The sequence below is a fragment of the Carassius gibelio genome, chromosome A5, assembly GCF_023724105.1.
Source record: "Carassius gibelio isolate Cgi1373 ecotype wild population from Czech Republic chromosome A5, carGib1.2-hapl.c, whole genome shotgun sequence".
NCBI classification, from domain to species: Eukaryota; Metazoa; Chordata; class Actinopteri; order Cypriniformes; family Cyprinidae; genus Carassius; species Carassius gibelio.
Window position 1 is genome coordinate 39,541,158 of NC_068375.1, and position 19,272 is coordinate 39,560,429.

Below are 19,272 nucleotides of genomic sequence, written 5' to 3' on the forward strand. Positions count from 1 at the left end.
GTGTGTGAGAGCGAGCGAGAGAGAGAGTGTGTGTGTGAGAGCGAACGAGAGAGAGAGTGTGTGTGTGAGAGCAAGCAAGAGAGATAGTGTGTGTGTGTGTGTGTGTGAGTGAGGGAGAGAGAGAGGGAGAAAGAGTGTGTGTGTGAACGTGAGCGAGAGAGGGAGAGATAGTGTGTGTGTGAGAGAGAGCGGGAGTGTGTGTGTGTGTGAGTGAGTGTGTTTGTGATTGAGGGAGAGAGAGGGAGTGTGTGTGTGTGTGTGTGAGCGAGTATGTGTGTGAGATTGAGTGTGTTTGTGAGCGAGGAAGAGAGAGGGAGTGAGTGTGTGTGTGAGAGTGAGTGTGTTTGTGAGCGAGTGTGTGTGTGAGAGTGAGCGAGCGAGAGAGGGAGTGTGTGTGAGGGAGAGAGAGTGGGAGTGAGTGTGTGTTTGAGCAAGAGAGGGAGGGAGAGAGAGTGAGTGTGTGTGTGTGAGAGAGAATGTGAGTGAGTGTGTGTGTGTGAGCGAGAGTGAGTGTGTGAGAGGGTGAGTGTGTGTGTTTGAGAGAGAGAGAGAGAGAGAGTGTGTTTTTGTGAGCGAGGGAGAAAGAGTGTGTGTGAGCGAGGGAGTGTGTGTGCGTTTCAAAAGAATAATGCACTAAATCAGCTCAAGAGAAAAATACTTGGCACATAATATAATGAGTCACAAATTTGCAATGAGACAACACCAGTTTCTGTACAGACACAAAGAAAGCTATTGAACATTTACATTATATATTTAGTATGAATAATGCATATGCATTTATAAAGTATAATATTAAATTACTTATTCTTAAATATTCTGAAAATATGTTTATCATATATGTATTGTAGAATGAATGCATATGCATAAAATATTATTGTTATATATTCTTAATTATTTGACATGGTATCAATGCATATGCATTAAAATATAAAACTGACAGAATATATAAACTTCGTATATGAATTTCAGATTATATATATTTTAATTTAGTTAATTTTTGTTAGATTTTGTATATTGTATAGATTTCATATTTTTAGTTTTATTATATAACATACACATTTCATATTCTATGAATGCATTTCCATAAAATTACACTTTTTAAACGTTCTTAGATTATTATTTAAAAAATGATAAACTAAAATGTGTGTGTGTGATTTAAAACGTTTATATCATAACATTTAGTATAAATGTATATGCGTTAATGCATAAAATAAATACATGTATGCATAATATTAAAGTATATCAATTTCAGATTCTATATACTGTATAAATGCATATGCATAAAACTAGATTACACTTTTTGAATATTCTTAGATTACTCGCTGAATTACATATTGACATTATGACACTGTAAATATAGCCTTTATATTTAAGCACATTTTACTCGTTGCCCATTGTAAACTTAAATGACACTTTCAAATAATTATATATTTAGACAACAACAACAAAAAAAAGTGAAGAGAAAGTGAGTGAAATGCAGAATAATTGTATGTCATGAGAGACTGTGTGTGTTGAGGTTAATAACAGCTGGTTAAATGTGAGAATAATTGCAGGCTGTGATGTGTTAATAGCCTCTGTACAGGTGTTGAGCCACTTATGAGAGATTATCTCTCTCTCTCTCTCTCTCTCAGTCTGTGTCTCTCTCTCCTCACAAAGACAGAGCTTCTCACTGGATGTGTGTCTTACTCTATAAGGCGTGGAGCGGCTGTTGCATAAAGAATGTGTGTGTGTGTGTGAGTGTGTGTGTGTGTGTGTGTGTGTGAGAGTGTTTGTGTGTGTGTGTGTGTGTGTGTGTGTGAGTGTTTGTGTGTGTGTGAGTGTGTGTGTGTGAGTGTGAGTGTGTGTGTGAGTGTGTGTGTGTGTGTGTGTGTGCGTGTGCTCTTGTTTTTGTATCATATCAGGACACAACTCTGTATAATGACATGGGTATGACACAGGTATTACAAGGAGAGGGTTCTTATGAGGACATAACCCATGTCCCCATTTTTCAAAACACTTATAAATCATACAGAATGAGTTTTTTTGAGAAAGTAAAAATGCACAAAGTTTCCTGTGAGGGTTAGGGTTAGGTGTAGGGTTGGTGAAGGGCCATAGAATATACAGTTTCTACAGAATAAAAACCATTACACCTATGGGATGAACACACTTTACACAAAAACAAACATGTGTGTGTGTGAGTGTGTGTGTGTGTGTGTGTGTGTGTGTGTGTGTGTGTGTGTGTGTGTGTGTGTGTGTGTGTGTGAGTGAGTGAGTGTGTGTGTGGGTGTGTCGGGGTCATTAATAACTCATCAGAGGCTCAGAGTCCCCGGCTGTTATAAGTGGAGCTGCACCGGGGGGAGCGCATCAGAGTCCCGCACACATGGGGTCGGTTCTGCCCGCACAGGCGCTCGCGCTGAAGGCCCGGTTCCGGTCTCAGCTGTGTGAGATCATCACCTCTGATATCCTGCACAGTTTCCTGTACGGTCGATGGAGGAATCCGTGCGAGGAGCAGCAGAGGACCGCGTTCACCGCCGAGGCTCTGGCGCAGTCCTTCACTGGAGGTAAACATCACTGATCTACTGATCTAGAACCTCACATCACTGTCAGGAGAACACCACTGATCTACTGATCTAGAACCTCACATCACTGTCAGGAGAACACCACTGATCTAATCACAGATCATCAGCTGAAGAGCAGATCATTGGGACACAGTCTTCTCAATGGCAAAGCGACCCAGTTTACCCGACATTACACTAGTTGTGAAATATCCTATCGATGTTTATGTTTTCTGAAGTTTTAACCTAAAGATCAAATATTAATGGTATCATCGATACATTTAAAGTGTTGCTGATCGATCTTTACAAGCGAGCTTTAAGTTTGGGATTAAGTTAAAAGCGTTAAAGAAGGGGTTTTAATATGTTTTTTCATGATATTCGAATTGTTAGATTTCAAGTGCAGAGAAGGAAATGTTATCTATTTGTAAATGTTGGATTATTGGTTTTGTTGTGATAAAAAGCGATGTAAATAAATTAAAATAATCGGACACATCGCTTTGTAAATTCGCGAAGAAAAAAAAAACGCGTTTTATTGGTTTTCGCGTTTTATTTCGATTTTGTACCTATATTTGGTGATTTATTTTTTTACTTTATTTTATTGCATCAAATAAAAAATGATTTCATTACTGATCGCGCATAATTCCCGGGAAAAGTGGGAGAAGCGCTGGATTGGTTTCTCTGTCAGTGGGAATAAACTGTGCTGGGAATGTCTTCAGGGATGCAGTTCTCCAGCATTCATCCCCTCTCTTCTGCTCCACTGAAGCCGTGTTTGACCACAGAAGAGATCCCTGTCCTCTCCGGTTCTGTCCGGTAACACACCGTCAACTTCTCTCTCTCTCCTCATTCTCATTCTCGATCTTCTTCATTCTCTCACATTTATTGTTACAAACGCGCAGAAAGGATAATAAATGTTGAATGAGTTCTTCACGTCTCTTTAGCGATTCTTTCATTCTGACGAGCGTCTTTCTTCGCGCTTTTACAGTTTCACGCATTAATCCGGTCACACAGAGTCGTATTTCGTGACCGAGATAATAATAACAAAATCTCGTTTCATTCGTGAGACACTTTTATGAAATTAATAAAACGAATGAAATGATCGAAACTGGGATTCGTTCTTTGAAATGATTTAAAAAGGCTCGTATTATATTAAATGTTAAATGAACAGCAGCTAACAAGCAATATTACCAAAATAAAATTAGTTTACAAACGATTAAAGTTCAAATCAAAAAGCTTCTTTATATTTTTACAAGTCTGTGAAAACAATATAATGTTGTATGTTAATATTGCTTGTTATGATTTGATGTGTATATTAATATAATAGACATTTATCTTATATCGCATTTTAATGCTCATCGCTAAAAAATATAAAAATATAGCCTACTTTTTTTTTAAGTGGATGCAATAAATTCATTTTAGGTAGCGTACATTTAAATACATTTAGTTGACTCACTTTCAGAAAATTTGTATTTATATAAATGCAACTAATATAAATTGATTGCAACCACTAATAATGTTTTCCAGTGAGCAGTAATGTCAGATACAACCTGATGATTGTTATATATATTTATATATTATTAGCATGTTATTGTTCTGAAACAGGGTTTCCACAGTGATGCAATAGAAGAACCATTTCTTTCTTAGTGTGGAAATCATAATCTAAAGAAGCGTTTGTGCAGAGGAGAGCCTGATGGACGCCAGTGAAGAAGCTGTATTTGTGTTGATTGTGATGCAGAGGTGCAGAAGCTGTCCAGTCTGGTCCTGCCCAGCGAGGTCATCATCGCTCACAGCTCCGTCCCTGGAGAAGGTTTGGGGATCTTCTCCAAGACCTGGATCAAAGCTGGGACCGAGATGGGGCCGTTCTCCGGGAGGCTGGTGTCCCCTGAGCACGTGGACCTGAGGAAGAACAATAACCTCATGTGGGAGGTGTGTGTGTGTGTGTGTGTTACTCAGCATGGGACTGCTTCAGATGAAGCGGTTTAATAGAGAGATGTGTGTGTGTGTGTGTTCAGGTGTTTAACGAGGATGGCACAGTGCGCTGCTTCATCGATGCCAGTCAGGAGGATCAGCGCAGCTGGATGACGTACATCAGGTGTGCTCGCAACGAGCAGGAGCAGAACCTGGAGGTGCTTCAGATGGGCTCCAGCATCTTCTACAGAGCTCTGGAGGTAAAGCAGCTCCTGCTGGACTCAAGTGACCATCAGTGGCTCCAAGACTCAAAATCAGAAGCAATTTAATATAGATAGAAAGCATATTTTTATTTTTTAAAACATAAAAGAAAGACAATTTCATAGAATTAGGAAGAAATATTGTCCTTTGTTTTGTGTGTGTTTTTATGATTTTATCTGTGTTAATGCAAACAACATAAAATAATTTGTATTGGAATTTTAATATTTCACTCGCATTTAAACATATCTCACTCTAGGTACAATAAAATAGTTGTGTGTGTGTGTGTGTGTGTGTGTGTGTGTGTGTGTGTATGTGTGTGTTTGGTTTCTAGTTCTAGTATCAGACTCAGATCAAACACGGTTGCAAAATAATGTAACCTCTAATAAATGAAAATATTTACTATGATCTCTGGAGGTTTGGTTAATCCATTTTCTGTAGCGTACAGTAAACCATTTTATTTAATTTTCACAATTACATCAAATTATGAAAAAAAATGTCAATTAATATATATATGTATATTTTATCATTCTACATTTTGTAAACAAACTGGCATTTAAAGGGTTAAAATCCTGACAATTAAATCATTTTTGGTAGTTATGATAAGGATGGATGATGATAAAAAAAAAAACTGTCAGCTGTAAAAAATATGAATATATAATTTTTAATGACTTTTTTTTTGACACATTTGTATCCTCTAAAGATCTGTGTGTAACTTTCTGAAATTGATGCACAGGGAATTTTATTTATGAAAAAAACTGAAATTAATATTATGGATTCAGATTTTTCACAATTGTTGATGTTAATTTTGTTAACACAAACAGAACAGTTGATTCAGAGTCGTCTAGTCTTTAATATTTTTCTCAAACCATTATCATAAAAACATTCTTCACTTTATGTACATAGTTAATGGAAGGTTCTTCTGAAATATTTGAATGTTTTTAAATGTTACTGTTGTAGATGGTTCAGAGAACATTTAAAAAGTAACGTTCCCATAATGTTTGCGACTGATGATACAGAAATTACAATGTTGAATGTAATCCAGCAAAATGCAGCAAATGTCAATGTTGATGTAAAATTGTGTTTCCAGAGTATTCCTCCGGAGCAGGAGCTGCTGGTTTGGTATGGGAGTTCCCACAACACTTTCCTGGGTATTCCCGGCGTTCCGGGCGCAGAGGAGGAGCCCCAAAAGAAGAGGAGCGGTATGTGTTCACCTGCAGCTTAACACTGATGAACATCACACAGATTCTGAAGCTTTATTACTTTATCAGTCTGAGTTTAAAGAGCTTGAGGAAGGATCTGTGAGAGACGTGTGCCCTCTGCTGGTGCATCATGGGATTGCTGTCCACATTTGACATCCCATAAGAACAATATTTATCCTTATGGCTAATATTTTACACACTTTCATGTCATGCTTTATAAGTCATACCTCATATAAAAGACAAATAATGTTTTTGTGAGGATACACAAGATAAAATAGTATCTAACATGAACTAAAGTTTAAATCTTAAACTAGTCAAACTTAATTTAAGCAATTTGCTCTTCTAAGAAAAAATGATGAAAAAATAAAATAAAAGATTAAAATAAAAAGATTTTATGACCCTCTTTAATTTTTTATGTTTAAATTAGATTTAAACATTTTTTTTTTTTTTTGCATATTAAAACCACACAGATCAGGCTTTTAAAACTTCACTCAGACCAGTTATTTTAGCATCATTATTCATTAAGTAAATATTTAATATGGTTATTTTATACTTTTGTCACTTTTGTTAAAATATTTTTCTTAAATATGTTGTTTTAGTCTTTTTTTCATTAAATGTGTCTGTGTAGTTTTTATAGGTTTTAGTTTTAGTTATTTTACTACTTCAGCTCAAACTAAACAAAAACTTTTGCTGAATTTTTTTTTTAAACATTTTATGTATTTATTTACATTCAGTTTAAATCTATATGAAAAAAAATAATTATTTTATTTCAGTTCATGTTTATTTTTATTTTAACTAGTGTTTTTTGAATAAAGGTTTTAGTTTTAAACGACGCAAATTAACATTATATTTGAACACATATAACATTAAAACAACATTCACTCCAATTTCCCGAGGGTTTAACAAAACATTTTCTGACAGTTTTCACTGACACTTTCTAGGAACTGTTTAATAAATGAACTTTTCTGTATCAGCTGAAACAGCATGTTTATTTTATTAAAGTTTATTAAAGTTTTATTAAAGTAATTTATGTGTCTCCCTCGGAGTCAAAGACTGATCCGTTTTCATTTTCCTCCACAGCAGACGAGCCTCAGGTGTGTGACGCCGCATCTTCCTCGCTGTGCTCCTCTTCCTCCTCGTGTCGCATGCGCTGCGTCATCTGTCACCGCGGCTTTAACTCCCGCAGTAACCTGCGCTCGCACATGCGCATCCACACCCTGGACAAGCCCTTCGTGTGCCGCTTCTGCAGCCGTCGCTTCAGCCAGTCCTCCACGCTGCGCAACCACGTGCGTCTGCACACCGGCGAGCGCCCGTACAAGTGCACCGTCTGCCAGAGCGCGTACTCGCAGCTGGCCGGCCTGCGCGCGCATCAGAAGAGTGCGCGACACCGACCCAGCGGATCGAACTCTGAGGCCGCGCGCGTGCCAGCCGCTTCCCATCCTGCACTGCTGCGCCACGTCACCACCCTGGTGCTCTGAGAGACTTTAACAGCGCGGAGCTTCTGAGATAATGTAAGAATGTTGTACTGGAACACCAGACACACACACACACTGAGCCAGAGTTATTGTAGTTCATGCAACAGTGAGCAGGAACATGCTTCATGAGTCTAAGACTGATTTAAGATATTTTCAGGCCTTGGTTTTCACCAAAACTCTCTTCTATTTGAGCTGCTTTTTTTTTTTAAAGAAGAGATGCATCATGGGATCATGGCATGCTTCTCCTTCTCTGTGGAGCTGATGCATTCACTATTACACTGCAATGCGTTTCAGGTTCATAAAGATATGCATAAGAATGGTTTTAAAAACAAAGCTTTTTAAAGAAGTGTCCAGATGTTTCACTGCACTGCAGAAACGTTCTTCCTCAATATTTCTGTCTTGTTTCCAGCATCTAAACATCCTTAAAACAAGACACAATTACTTGAGAAATATTGTTTTCTGCAAAATGTATCAAAATAAAGTTTGAAACAAGTCAAACACATCTGCTCACGTGGTCAGGAGAACAATCTCGTTTCTCCTTCGAGCCCATTGGCAGATATTTGTTCTTGTTTTAAGGAAAAACTCACTTCACTTTGAAACATTTAGCAGAAAACATGACATTTAATGCTTCACAATTAAGTCTTGATTTTAAGAATGTTTAAATATTTGAACTGAAAAAATATTCATAAAATCTTTTTTTTCCAGTATACATCTTTTGTATGGGGTGAATTTTAATCTTCATGTATGTTGATGTTTCTGTCTGATCTAGACTTCACTGCAATTCAGTGACAATTGTGCATAAAGATTCAGTTCAGCAATAAATTAAAGCTTTAAAGAGACAAAGACAAAGCATCAAACCATTTTCTGCCTCTTCGGGTCTGCTGCAGAGATTCTGATGAATAAACACGAGTATAAAGTTGAAATGTTTGTGAACGGTGTTAATTTGCAGACACTGGATGCAGTTTCTTGGCTCGATTGAATCTTGTGAGTCGGTTCGGTGGATCAGGCAATCGCACAAATCAGCGTTAAGATGTATTGTATTTTATTTTTTATGTTATATGTTTGTATTTTTGTCTATTGTAAATAAAACAGTTGAAATAAACGACTGATTGATTGCATTGTATGGGAAATTTGAAGCTAATTATCTTATGTTCATTTCCGAAGTGACGACAGAACCGCCTGAATCGGTTCGCGCATCGCGATTCAGTTTGAATCATTCGGACAGCGTTTCTCACTTAGTAGTACAATCCCAAACAGAGAACACAAAAAAAGACAATATTTCATTGCAATCCAGTGACTCAAACCTCGACAATCATCTCATCGGTTGCCAGCCATGAAGTTCGAAAATGAACGATTCACTGTGTCTGCAGGTAAAGACATTGATTCCCATTCCAATTACGTTGAATTTGTTTTGAATGCCATGTAAATACTATAGTACTGACACTGCAGGCTACTTTGAGGTAATTTTGAGAAACGTAATACATTGCACCTGTTTAAGAGGTCAAAGGTGGCTGAAAAGTGATTCAGTGATTCAGATGAGTCGAAGTGCGTGTTTGAGTCACTAGGTGGCGCCGCGAACATTATGATACAAATTCATCCAAAAATGAAAATACTATTTCATTCCAAACCTTTATGAGTTTCGTTCTTCTATTGAACAGAAAAGAAGATATTTTGAAGAATGATGGTAAATAAATAGTTGCTGTTCTCTGTTAACTTCACACAAATGTTACTAGTATTTTATATATATATATATATATGTATATGTATAGTACTAAATAAACACTGTTTTTTATTTGAATGATGCCACAACATCATTGATTGATCAGGAGACAGTAACAATGTCTTTAGATTAATCCATTTCTCTTGAAATGTTATAATCAGTTTAGTTGGTTTTCTGGTATACATTTAATGGTTAAATCTGTCAGATTTGGTGTGAGCAATGGAAATATCTGAGATCTCTGTTGTTCATGTCTTTTTTTAGCTCATATCTGTTAGTTCTGAAACCATCTGCATGCTGTAAAATTAACTAATTTAAATTACATTTTTTATGTATATATTTTCTGCTTGATGTAACTAGAAAAAAGTGCCCATATTATATACATTTTATATAAATTTCCATGACTTATTTCTAGGACTTGTTAGATTTGATTAATTTCATGAATCTTCAATTTAAAAAATTCTGACTTTCTGACATTTTATTTATTTTCATCACTTTTAGAGATTATTTTAATTTTCATGACTTACATATTTCCTTTATTTTACCAGGATAGTTCCATTGACATTTAAAATCTCTTCTTCCAGAGAGTCTTTTTATTATTTCCCATGTCTTTAAACATTATTGATTTTCATGATTTGTTGAGATTCATGATAACATTCCTTTAAATGACTTTTTAAGATATTAATAAATTTTCATGACTTTTTCAAGATTTTTTCCATTTTTAATGCCTTTTGGCGATTTGGTTAATATTTGTTTTCACTACTTTTTCAAGATTTTATTAATTTTTTACTGAATTTTTCAAGGTTTTGTTCATTTTCATGATTGCATTCATTTTTCATGACTTTCCACCATTTGGTTCATTTTCATGAGCTTCTCAAGACTGATCATCAAACTGATTAAAATAATCTTAGAAAAAAATTTAATTGACATTAACCAAAAATCATAAGGTTTGACAACATGCCCTGTTGTAATTTAAACACTTTCTGTGTCATCATGTAATTATAATACATCATTATAATGCATTAATAATGCAAGGTGCATGCAGTTAAAATGATTTTGCCATTTATGTGCTCTTAAAGTAACATTTCTAAAAAAGAAAAATAGAGAAAGTAGACCATTTTAGTGTCACAAGGCAGGAATCAACACAAAGAAGAGGAGCAGATAAAATATGATTGTTTATTTTTGGGAGTAGCTCATGTCTGGGATCTTCAAAAGGCTATTTTAACAGATTCATGCAAGTTGCTTTTATTGACTATTTATTTATGTTATACTTATCAATATTTATGTTATGTTATAGTAAAGATTTGAAATATATTAAAATATAAAACAATTATTTTAAATAGTAAAACATTTTACAATATCAATGCTTTTGCTGTATGTTGAATCAAATAAATGCAGGCTTTGTGAGCATAAGAGGATTGTTAACCGTTAATTTTTTTTTGACTGGAATAGTGTATATATATATAATTATTATTATTATTATTATTTTATTTATTACACAGCTCTGTGGAATACCTGATTCTGATTGGTCAGTTGCGACATTCCGAGGTATGTTATCCCTGGATAACAGCCTGTAAAATAACACCGGATAATATCATTTTCATAATTTTGTTCATTTTCATGATTTTTTGCAATTTGGACAATTTTCATAAAAACTTTTTAAATATTGTTTATTTTAATGACTGTTTTGAGATTTTATTCATTTTCATGACTTAATCGTGGTTTTCATTTTCAGGAATTTATTCATTTTTTCATTACTTTTCACGATTTAGTTCATTCTTTTGAGTTTTTCTTTGTTTGATAATTTTTTACGACTTTTCCAAGATTTTGTTCATTTTCAAAAAAAAAAAAATAATTCAAGACTTTTTGAAGTTTTTTTAATTTCCATGATTTTATCCACTTACGTGACTTTTTCGAGATTTATTAAAATTTCTTTCTTTTTTTAACGATTTTATTCATTTTTCATGCCTTTTTGTGAATTGGTTCATTTACATGAGTTTTTAAAATTGTATTAATTTTCATGATTTTTTCAAAGTTTTTGTCCAATTTCTATGATCTTAATTTCTCAAGGCTTTTGCCACGTGTTTCATTTTCATGAGTTTTTCAAACTTTTTTTTATTTTTATGACTTTTTGAGGTCTTGTTCAAATTTCGGTTTATCATCCACCAAAAGTTAGACTATTAATGCAGACAGCAGCTAGATGTATGTAACCAATAGCCTTCACAGAAGAACAAAGGATCGCCAAACGTCAACTATTTCTCCACTACCTGAAGAAACAATATTTTACACCATGGCGACCTTTCATGGCAATATTATAATAAACAACTATGTGATAAATGTGACGACTGATGAGCGGGCTCAAGCACAGTGCAACATAGGCACTCTCTTCAGCTGTGTTCCAACTCAGTTCAACCTAAGCGCTATCTTCACTGGGCTTCGGCGCGTTTGGCAATGGCTGCAGAAGTGCTGGATGACCTGCTGCCACAGAAGAACAACACTTAACTATTAACACTACTGGCAGAGGACAATTTGAGAGCTTTTTCACCGTCATCCCATCCTGTGTTCAAGATAACAATTGAACGAAAAACAAAGATGTGGCAGCCCAGACATTAAAATCGGCAACGTGGATCTGACAGACAATCTACCCAGCTGATGAACCCACGGACCCACTGCTTTCATAACTTCTGGACTTTCGTGACGACGTCATGGCCATTGCAATTCCTTGAAACCATTCATCTGTTAATTCCACTATTGCATTGTTGATTTCTGACATGATTTATTGAAGATGATTTCTTATACTTTAATAAAAACATCTTAAATCATGAATTGTGTAGTTCATTTTAAAGTAAATGTAATTGTTGAATTAATATGGACTTTAAATGAATTGAGTTATGGGGATTAGGGGAAGTCCCCTCTGTGGTGGGGTTTTGTGGTTTTCAGAATTCTTGGTCTGGGGAATCCCCTCGGTACAGATGTTAGATGGGGTTGGGGGAGGGGGGGTTGATTTTCATGGGTGGGGCTTTCTGATGTCTCTGTTATGGGGGGCTTGGGGATGTGGGGGTTGGGGTGTTTGGGGTTGGTGTTTGTGTTTGTGGTGCAGCGTTAGTGGCAATGAGGCTTCAGAAATCTCTGTGTGGGTGTGTGTGTTGGTGGTGGTGGGGGGGTTAGTGCACCTCGGTTGAATTCTTCTTTATTTTCACGATTTTATCTATTTTCGATTACTTTTCGTGATTTGGTTCTTTTTCATGAGGTTATTTGAGGTTTTTTTTCAATTTGCAAAACTTTTCAAGACTTTTCATTTTCATGACTTTCAAGATTTTCCAAGATATTTTTTCATTTTCATAATTGAGTTCATTTTCATGAACTTTTTTGCAAATTTTGACAATTTTCATCATTTTTTTTGTAAATTTAGTTTATTTTAATGACTCTTTCAAGATATTATCCATTTTCATGACTTTATCGTGGTTTTCATTTTCAGGAATTTATTCAATTTTTCATTACTTTTCACGATTTAGTTCATTCTTTTGAGTTTTTCTTTGTTTGATAATTTTTTACGACTGAGTTTTTATTTAATTTTCATGACTTTTCCAACATTTTGTTCATTTTCAAAAAAAAATTCAAGATTAGTCCACTTTCAAGACTTTTCAAAAAAAAAAAAAAAAAACATTTAATTTCCACGATTTTATCCACTTACGTGACTTTTTCGAGATTTATTAAAATTTTCATTTTTTTTTGACGATTTTATTCATTTTTCATGCCGTTTTGTTAATTGGTTCATTTACATGAGTTTTTAAAATTGTATTAATTTTCATGATTTTTTCAAAGTTTTTGTCCAATTTCTATGATCTTAATTTTTCAAGGCTTTTGCCACGTGTTTCATTTTCATGAGTTTTTCGAACTTTTATTTATTTTTATGACTTTTTGAGGTCTTGTTCAAATTTCGGTTTATCATCCACCAAAAGTTAGGCTATTAATGCAGACAGCAGCTAGATGTATGTAACCAATAGACTTCACAGAAGAACAAAGGATCGCCAAACGTCAACTATTTCTCCACTACCTGAAGAAACAATATTTTACACCATGGCAACCTTTCATGGCAATATTATAATAAACAACTATGTGATAAATGTGACGACTGATGAGCGGGCTCAAGCACAGTGCAACATAGGCACTCTCTTCAGCTGTGTTCCAACTCAGTTCAACTTAAGCGCTATCTTCACTGGGCTTCGGCGCGTTTGGCAATGGCTGCAGAAGTGCTGGATGACCTGCTGCCACAGAAGAACAACACTTAACTATTAACACTACTGGCAGAGGACAATTTGAGAGCTTTTTCACCGTCATCCCATCCTGTGTTCAAGATAACAATTGAACGAAAAACAAAGATGTGGCAGCCCAGACATTAAAATCGGCAACGTGGATCTGACAGACAATCTACCCAGCTGATGAACCCACGGACCCACTGCTTTCATAACTTCTGGACTTTCGTGACGACGTCATGGCCATTGCAATTCCTTGAAACCATTCATCTGTTAATTCCACTATTGCATTGTTGATTTCTGACATGATTTATTGAAGATGATTTCTTATACTTTAATAAAAACATCTTAAATCATGAATTGTGTAGTTCATTTTAAAGTAAATGTAATTGTTGAATTAATATGGACTTTAAATGAATTGAGTTATGGGGATTAGGGGAAGTCCCCTCTGTGGTGGGGTTTTGTGGTTTTCAGAATTCTTGGTCTGGGGAATCCCCTCGGTACAGATGTTAGATGGGGTTGGGGGAGGGGGGGTTGATTTTCATGGGTGGGGCTTTCTGATGTCTCTGTTATGGGGGGCTTGGGGATGTGGGGGTTGGGGTGTTTGGTGTTCGTGTTTGTGGTGCAGCGTTAGTGGCAATGAGGCTTCAGAAATCTCTTATGGGTGTGTGTGTTGGTGGTGGTGGTGGGGGGGGGGGGGGGGGGGGGGGGTTAGTGCACCTCGGTCGAATTCTTCTTTATTTTCACGATTTTATCTATTTTCGATTACTTTTCGTGATTTGGTTCTTTTTCATGAGGTTATTTGAGGTTTTTTTTCAATTTTCAAAACTTTTCAAGACTTTGTTCATTTTCATGACTTTCAAGATTTTCCAAGATATTTTTTCATTTTCATAATTGTGTTCATTTTCATGAACTTTTTTGCAAATGTTGACAATTTTCATCATTTTTTTTTGTAAATTTAGTTTATTTTAATGACTCTTTCAAGATATTATCCATTTTCATGACTTAATCGTGGTTTTCATTTTCAGGAATTTATTCAATTTTTCATTACTTTTCACGATTTAGTTCATTCTTTTGAGTTTTTCTTTGTTTGATAATTTTTTACGACTGAGGTTTTATTCAATTTTCATGACTTTTCCAAGATTTTGTTCATTTTCAAAAAAAAATTCAAGATTAGTCCACTTTCAAGACTCTTCAAAAAAAAAAAAAACATTTAATTTCCACGATTTTATCCACTTACGTGACTATTTCGAGATTTATTAAAATTTTCATTTTTTTTTTGACGATTTTATTCATTTTTCATGCCTTTTTGTGAATTGGTTCATTTACATGAGTTTTTAAAATTGTATTAATTTTCATGATTTTTTCAAAGTTTTTGTCCAATTTCTATGATCTTAATTTTTCAAGGCTTTTGCCACGTGTTTCATTTTCATGAGTTTTTCGAACTTTTTTTAATTTTTATGACTTTTTGAGGTCTTGTTCAAATTTCGGTTTATCATCCACCAAAAGTTAGACTATTAATGCAGACAGCAGCTAGATGTATGTAACCAATAGCCTTCACAGAAGAACAAAGGATCGCCAAACGTCAACTATTTCTCCACTACCTGAAGAAACAATATTTTACACCATGGCGACCTTTCATGGCAATATTATAATAAACAACTATGTGATAAACGTGACGACTGATGAGCGGGCTCAAGCACAGTGCAACATAGGCACTCTCTTCAGCTGTGTTCCAACTCAGTTCAACCTAAGCGCTATCTTCACTGGGCTTCGGCGCGTTTGGCAATGGCTGCAGAAGTGCTGGATGACCTGCTGCCACAGAAGAACAACACTTAACTATTAACACTACTGGCAGAGGACAATTTGAGAGCTTTTTCACCGTCATCCCATCCTGTGTTCAAGATAACAATTGAACGAAAAACAAAGATGTGGCAGCCCAGACATTAAAATCGGCAACGTGGATCTGACAGACAATCTACCCAGCTGATGAACCCACGGACCCACTGCTTTCATAACTTCTGGACTTTCGTGACGACGTCATGGCCATTGCAATTCCTTGAAACCATTCATCTGTTAATTCCACTATTGCATTGTTGATTTCTGACATGATTTATTGAAGATGATTTCTTATACTTTAATAAAAACATCTTAAATCATGAATTGTGTAGTTCATTTTAAAGTAAATGTAATTGTTGAATTAATATGGACTTTAAATGAATTGAGTTATGGGGATTAGGGGAAGTCCCCTCTGTGGTGGGGTTTTGTGGTTTTCAGAATTCTTGGTCTGGGGAATCCCCTCGGTACAGATGTTAGATGGGGTTGGGGGAGGGGGGGTTGATTTTCATGGGTGGGGCTTTCTGATGTCTCTGTTATGGGGGGCTTGGGGATGTGGGGGTTGGGGTGTTTGGTGTTCGTGTTTGTGGTGCAGCGTTAGTGGCAATGAGGCTTCAGAAATCTCTTATGGGTGTGTGTGTTGGTGGTGGTGGTGGTGGTGGTGGGGGGGGGGGGTTAGTGCACCTCGGTCGAATTCTTCTTTATTTTCACGATTTTATCTATTTTCGATTACTTTTCGTGATTTGGTTCTTTTTCATGAGGTTATTTGAGGTTTTTTTTCAATTTTCAAAACTTTTCAAGACTTTGTTCATTTTCATGACTTTCAAGATTTTCCAAGATATTTTTTCATTTTCATAATTGTGTTCATTTTCATGAACTTTTTTGCAAATGTTGACAATTTTCATCATTTTTTTTTGTAAATTTAGTTTATTTTAATGACTCTTTCAAGATATTATCCATTTTCATGACTTAATCGTGGTTTTCATTTTCAGGAATTTATTCAATTTTTCATTACTTTTCACGATTTAGTTCATTCTTTTGAGTTTTTCTTTGTTTGATAATTTTTTACGACTGAGGTTTTATTCAATTTTCATGACTTTTCCAAGATTTTGTTCATTTTCAAAAAAAAATTCAAGATTAGTCCACTTTCAAGACTCTTCAAAAAAAAAAAAAACATTTAATTTCCACGATTTTATCCACTTACGTGACTATTTCGAGATTTATTAAAATTTTCATTTTTTTTTTGACGATTTTATTCATTTTTCATGCCTTTTTGTGAATTGGTTCATTTACATGAGTTTTTAAAATTGTATTAATTTTCATGATTTTTTCAAAGTTTTTGTCCAATTTCTATGATCTTAATTTTTCAAGGCTTTTGCCACGTGTTTCATTTTCATGAGTTTTTCGAACTTTTTTTTATTTTTATGACTTTTTGAGGTCTTGTTCAAATTTCGGTTTATCATCCACCAAAAGTTAGACTATTAATGCAGACAGCAGCTAGATGTATGTAACCAATAGCCTTCACAGAAGAACAAAGGATCGCCAAACGTCAACTATTTCTCCACTACCTGAAGAAACAATATTTTACACCATGGCGACCTTTCATGGCAATATTATAATAAACAACTATGTGATAAACGTGACGACTGATGAGCGGGCTCAAGCACAGTGCAACATAGGCACTCTCTTCAGCTGTGTTCCAACTCAGTTCAACCTAAGCGCTATCTTCACTGGGCTTCGGCGCGTTTGGCAATGGCTGCAGAAGTGCTGGATGACCTGCTGCCACAGAAGAACAACACTTAACTATTAACACTACTGGCAGAGGACAATTTGAGAGCTTTTTCACCGTCATCCCATCCTGTGTTCAAGATAACAATTGAACGAAAAACAAAGATGTGGCAGCCCAGACATTAAAATCGGCAACGTGGATCTGACAGACAATCTACCCAGCTGATGAACCCACGGACCCACTGCTTTCATAACTTCTGGACTTTCGTGACGTCGTCATGGCCATTGCAATTCCTTGAAACCATTCATCTGTTAATTCCACTATTGCATTGTTGATTTCTGACATGATTTATTGAAGATGATTTCTTATACTTTAATAAAAACATCTTAAATCATGAATTGTGTAGTTCATTTTAAAGTAAATGTAATTGTTGAATTAATATGGACTTTAAATGAATTGAGTTATGGGGATTAGGGGAAGTCCCCTCTGTGGTGGGGTTTAGTGGTTTTCAGAATTTTTGGTCTGGGGAATCCCCTCGGTACAGATGTTAGATGGGGTTGGGGGAGGGGGGGTTGATTTTCATCGGTGGGGCTTTCTGATGTCTCTGTTATGGGGGGCTTGGGGATGTGGGGGTTGGGGTGTTTGGGGTTGGTGTTCGTGTTTGTGGTGCAGCGTTAGTGGCAATGAGGCTTCAGAAATCTCTGTGTGGGTGTGTGTGTTGGTGGTGGTGGGGGGGGGGGGGTTAGGGTTAGGGTTAGGGTTAGTGCACCTCGGTTGAATTCTTCTTTATTTTCACGATTTTATCTATTTTCGATTACTTTTCGTGATTTAGTTCTTTTTCATGAGGTTATTTGAGTTTTTTTTTTCAATTTCCAAAACTTTTCAAGACTTTGTTCATTTTCATGACTTTCAAGATTTTCCAAGATATTTTTTCATTTTCATAATTGTGTTCATTTTCATGAACTTTTTTGCAAATTTTGACAATTTTCATCATTTTTTTTTGTAAATTTAGTTTATTTTAATGACTCTTTCAAGATATTATCCATTTTCATGACTTAATCGTGGTTTTCATTTTCAGGAATTTATTCAATTTTTCATTACTTTTCACGATTTAGTTCATTCTTTTGAGTTTTTCTTTGTTTGATAATTTTTTACGACTGAGGTTTTATTCAATTTTCATGACTTTTCCAAGATTTTGTTCATTTTCAAAAAAAAAATTCAAGATTAGTCCACTTTCAAGACTTTAAAAAAAAAAAAAAAAACATTTAATTTTCACGATTTTATCCACTTACGTGACTTTTTTGAGATTTATTGAAATTTTCATTTTTTTTTGACAATTTTATTCATTTTTCATGCCTTTTTGTGAATTGGTTCATTTACATGAGTTTTTAAAATTGTATAAATTTTCATGATTTTGTCAAAGTTTTTGTCCAATTTCTATGATTTTAATTTTTCAAGGCTTTTGCCACGTGTTTCATTTTCATGAGTTTTTCAAACTTTTTTTTATTTTTATGACTTTTTGAGGTCTTGTTCAAATTTCGGTTTATCATCCACCAAAAGTTAGACTATTAATGCAGACAGCAGCTAGATGTATGTAACCAATAGACTTCACAGAAGAACAAAGGATCGCCAAACGTCAACTATTTCTCCACTACCTGAAGAAACAATATTTTACACCATGGCGACCTTTCATGGCAATATTATAATAAACAACTATGTGATAAATGTGACGACTGATGAGCGGGCTCAAGCACAGTGCAACATAGGCACTCTCTTCAGCTGTGTTCCAACTCAGTTCAACCTAAGCGCTATCTTCACTGGGCTTCGGCGCGTTTGGCAATGGCTGCAGAAGTGCTGGATGACCTGCTGCCACAGAAGAACAACACTTAACTATTAACACTACTGGCAGAGGACAATTTGAGAGCTTTTTCACCGTCATCCCATCCTGTGTTCAAGATAACAATTGAACGAAAAACAAAGATGTGGCAGCCCAGACATTAAAATCGGCAACGTGGATCTGACAGACAATCTACCCAGCTGATGAACCCACGGACCCACTGCTTTCATAACTTCTGGACTTTCGTGACGTCGTCATGGCCATTGCAATTCCTTGAAACCATTCATCTGTTAATTCCACTATTGCATTGTTGTCTGTCAATTGATGATTTTTTCTAGGCTTTGTTCATTTGTAAGAAGAAACGATGTTTTACACCATGCCAACCTCTGAACCTTTCTGCGCTCATTGTCTTCTGTCATCTGGTTTGCATTTCGACAGACAGTCTGAAGGCAAGGTCGTACTATTTTATGAATGAACTGCTCATTTGAAACTCTTTCTACAGTATACTGACATCCGCTTAACT

General features: G+C 35.5%; 1 protein-coding gene across 2 annotated transcripts; it reads left to right on the plus strand.

The window, feature by feature from the left end:
• Positions 1 to 1,855: 1,855 nt before the first annotated feature.
• On the plus strand, positions 1,856 to 8,471 carry LOC128014935 (PR domain zinc finger protein 12-like). 2 transcript variants are annotated; one of them, XM_052598720.1, is made up of 5 exons: positions 1,856 to 2,540; positions 4,267 to 4,457; positions 4,544 to 4,699; positions 5,788 to 5,899; positions 6,980 to 8,471. In XM_052598720.1, exons 1-5 carry the CDS (start codon positions 2,360 to 2,362, stop codon positions 7,375 to 7,377), a joined length of 1,038 nt encoding a protein of 345 aa, XP_052454680.1. In that variant the 5' UTR covers positions 1,856 to 2,359; the 3' UTR covers positions 7,378 to 8,471. The 2 variants fall into 2 exon arrangements, with proteins under 2 accessions (XP_052454680.1, XP_052454681.1); XM_052598721.1 differs by having other exon boundaries at positions 6,983 to 8,471.
• The last annotated feature ends 10,801 nt before the right edge of the window (positions 8,472 to 19,272 follow it).

What these genes read in the sequence shown, in the direction of transcription:
- LOC128014935 (XM_052598720.1), top strand. Translation starts at nt 2,360, where the DNA reads ATGGGGTCGGTTCTGCCCGCACAGGCGCTCGCGCTGAAGGCCCGGTTC. An exon ending in TCTTCTACAGAGCTCTGGAG is followed by an intron (nt 4,700 to 5,787) that starts GTAAAGCAGCTC and finishes TTGTGTTTCCAG; the next exon opens with AGTATTCCTCCGGAGCAGGA. An exon ending in GCCCCAAAAGAAGAGGAGCG is followed by an intron (nt 5,900 to 6,979) that starts GTATGTGTTCAC and finishes TTTCCTCCACAG; the next exon opens with CAGACGAGCCTCAGGTGTGT.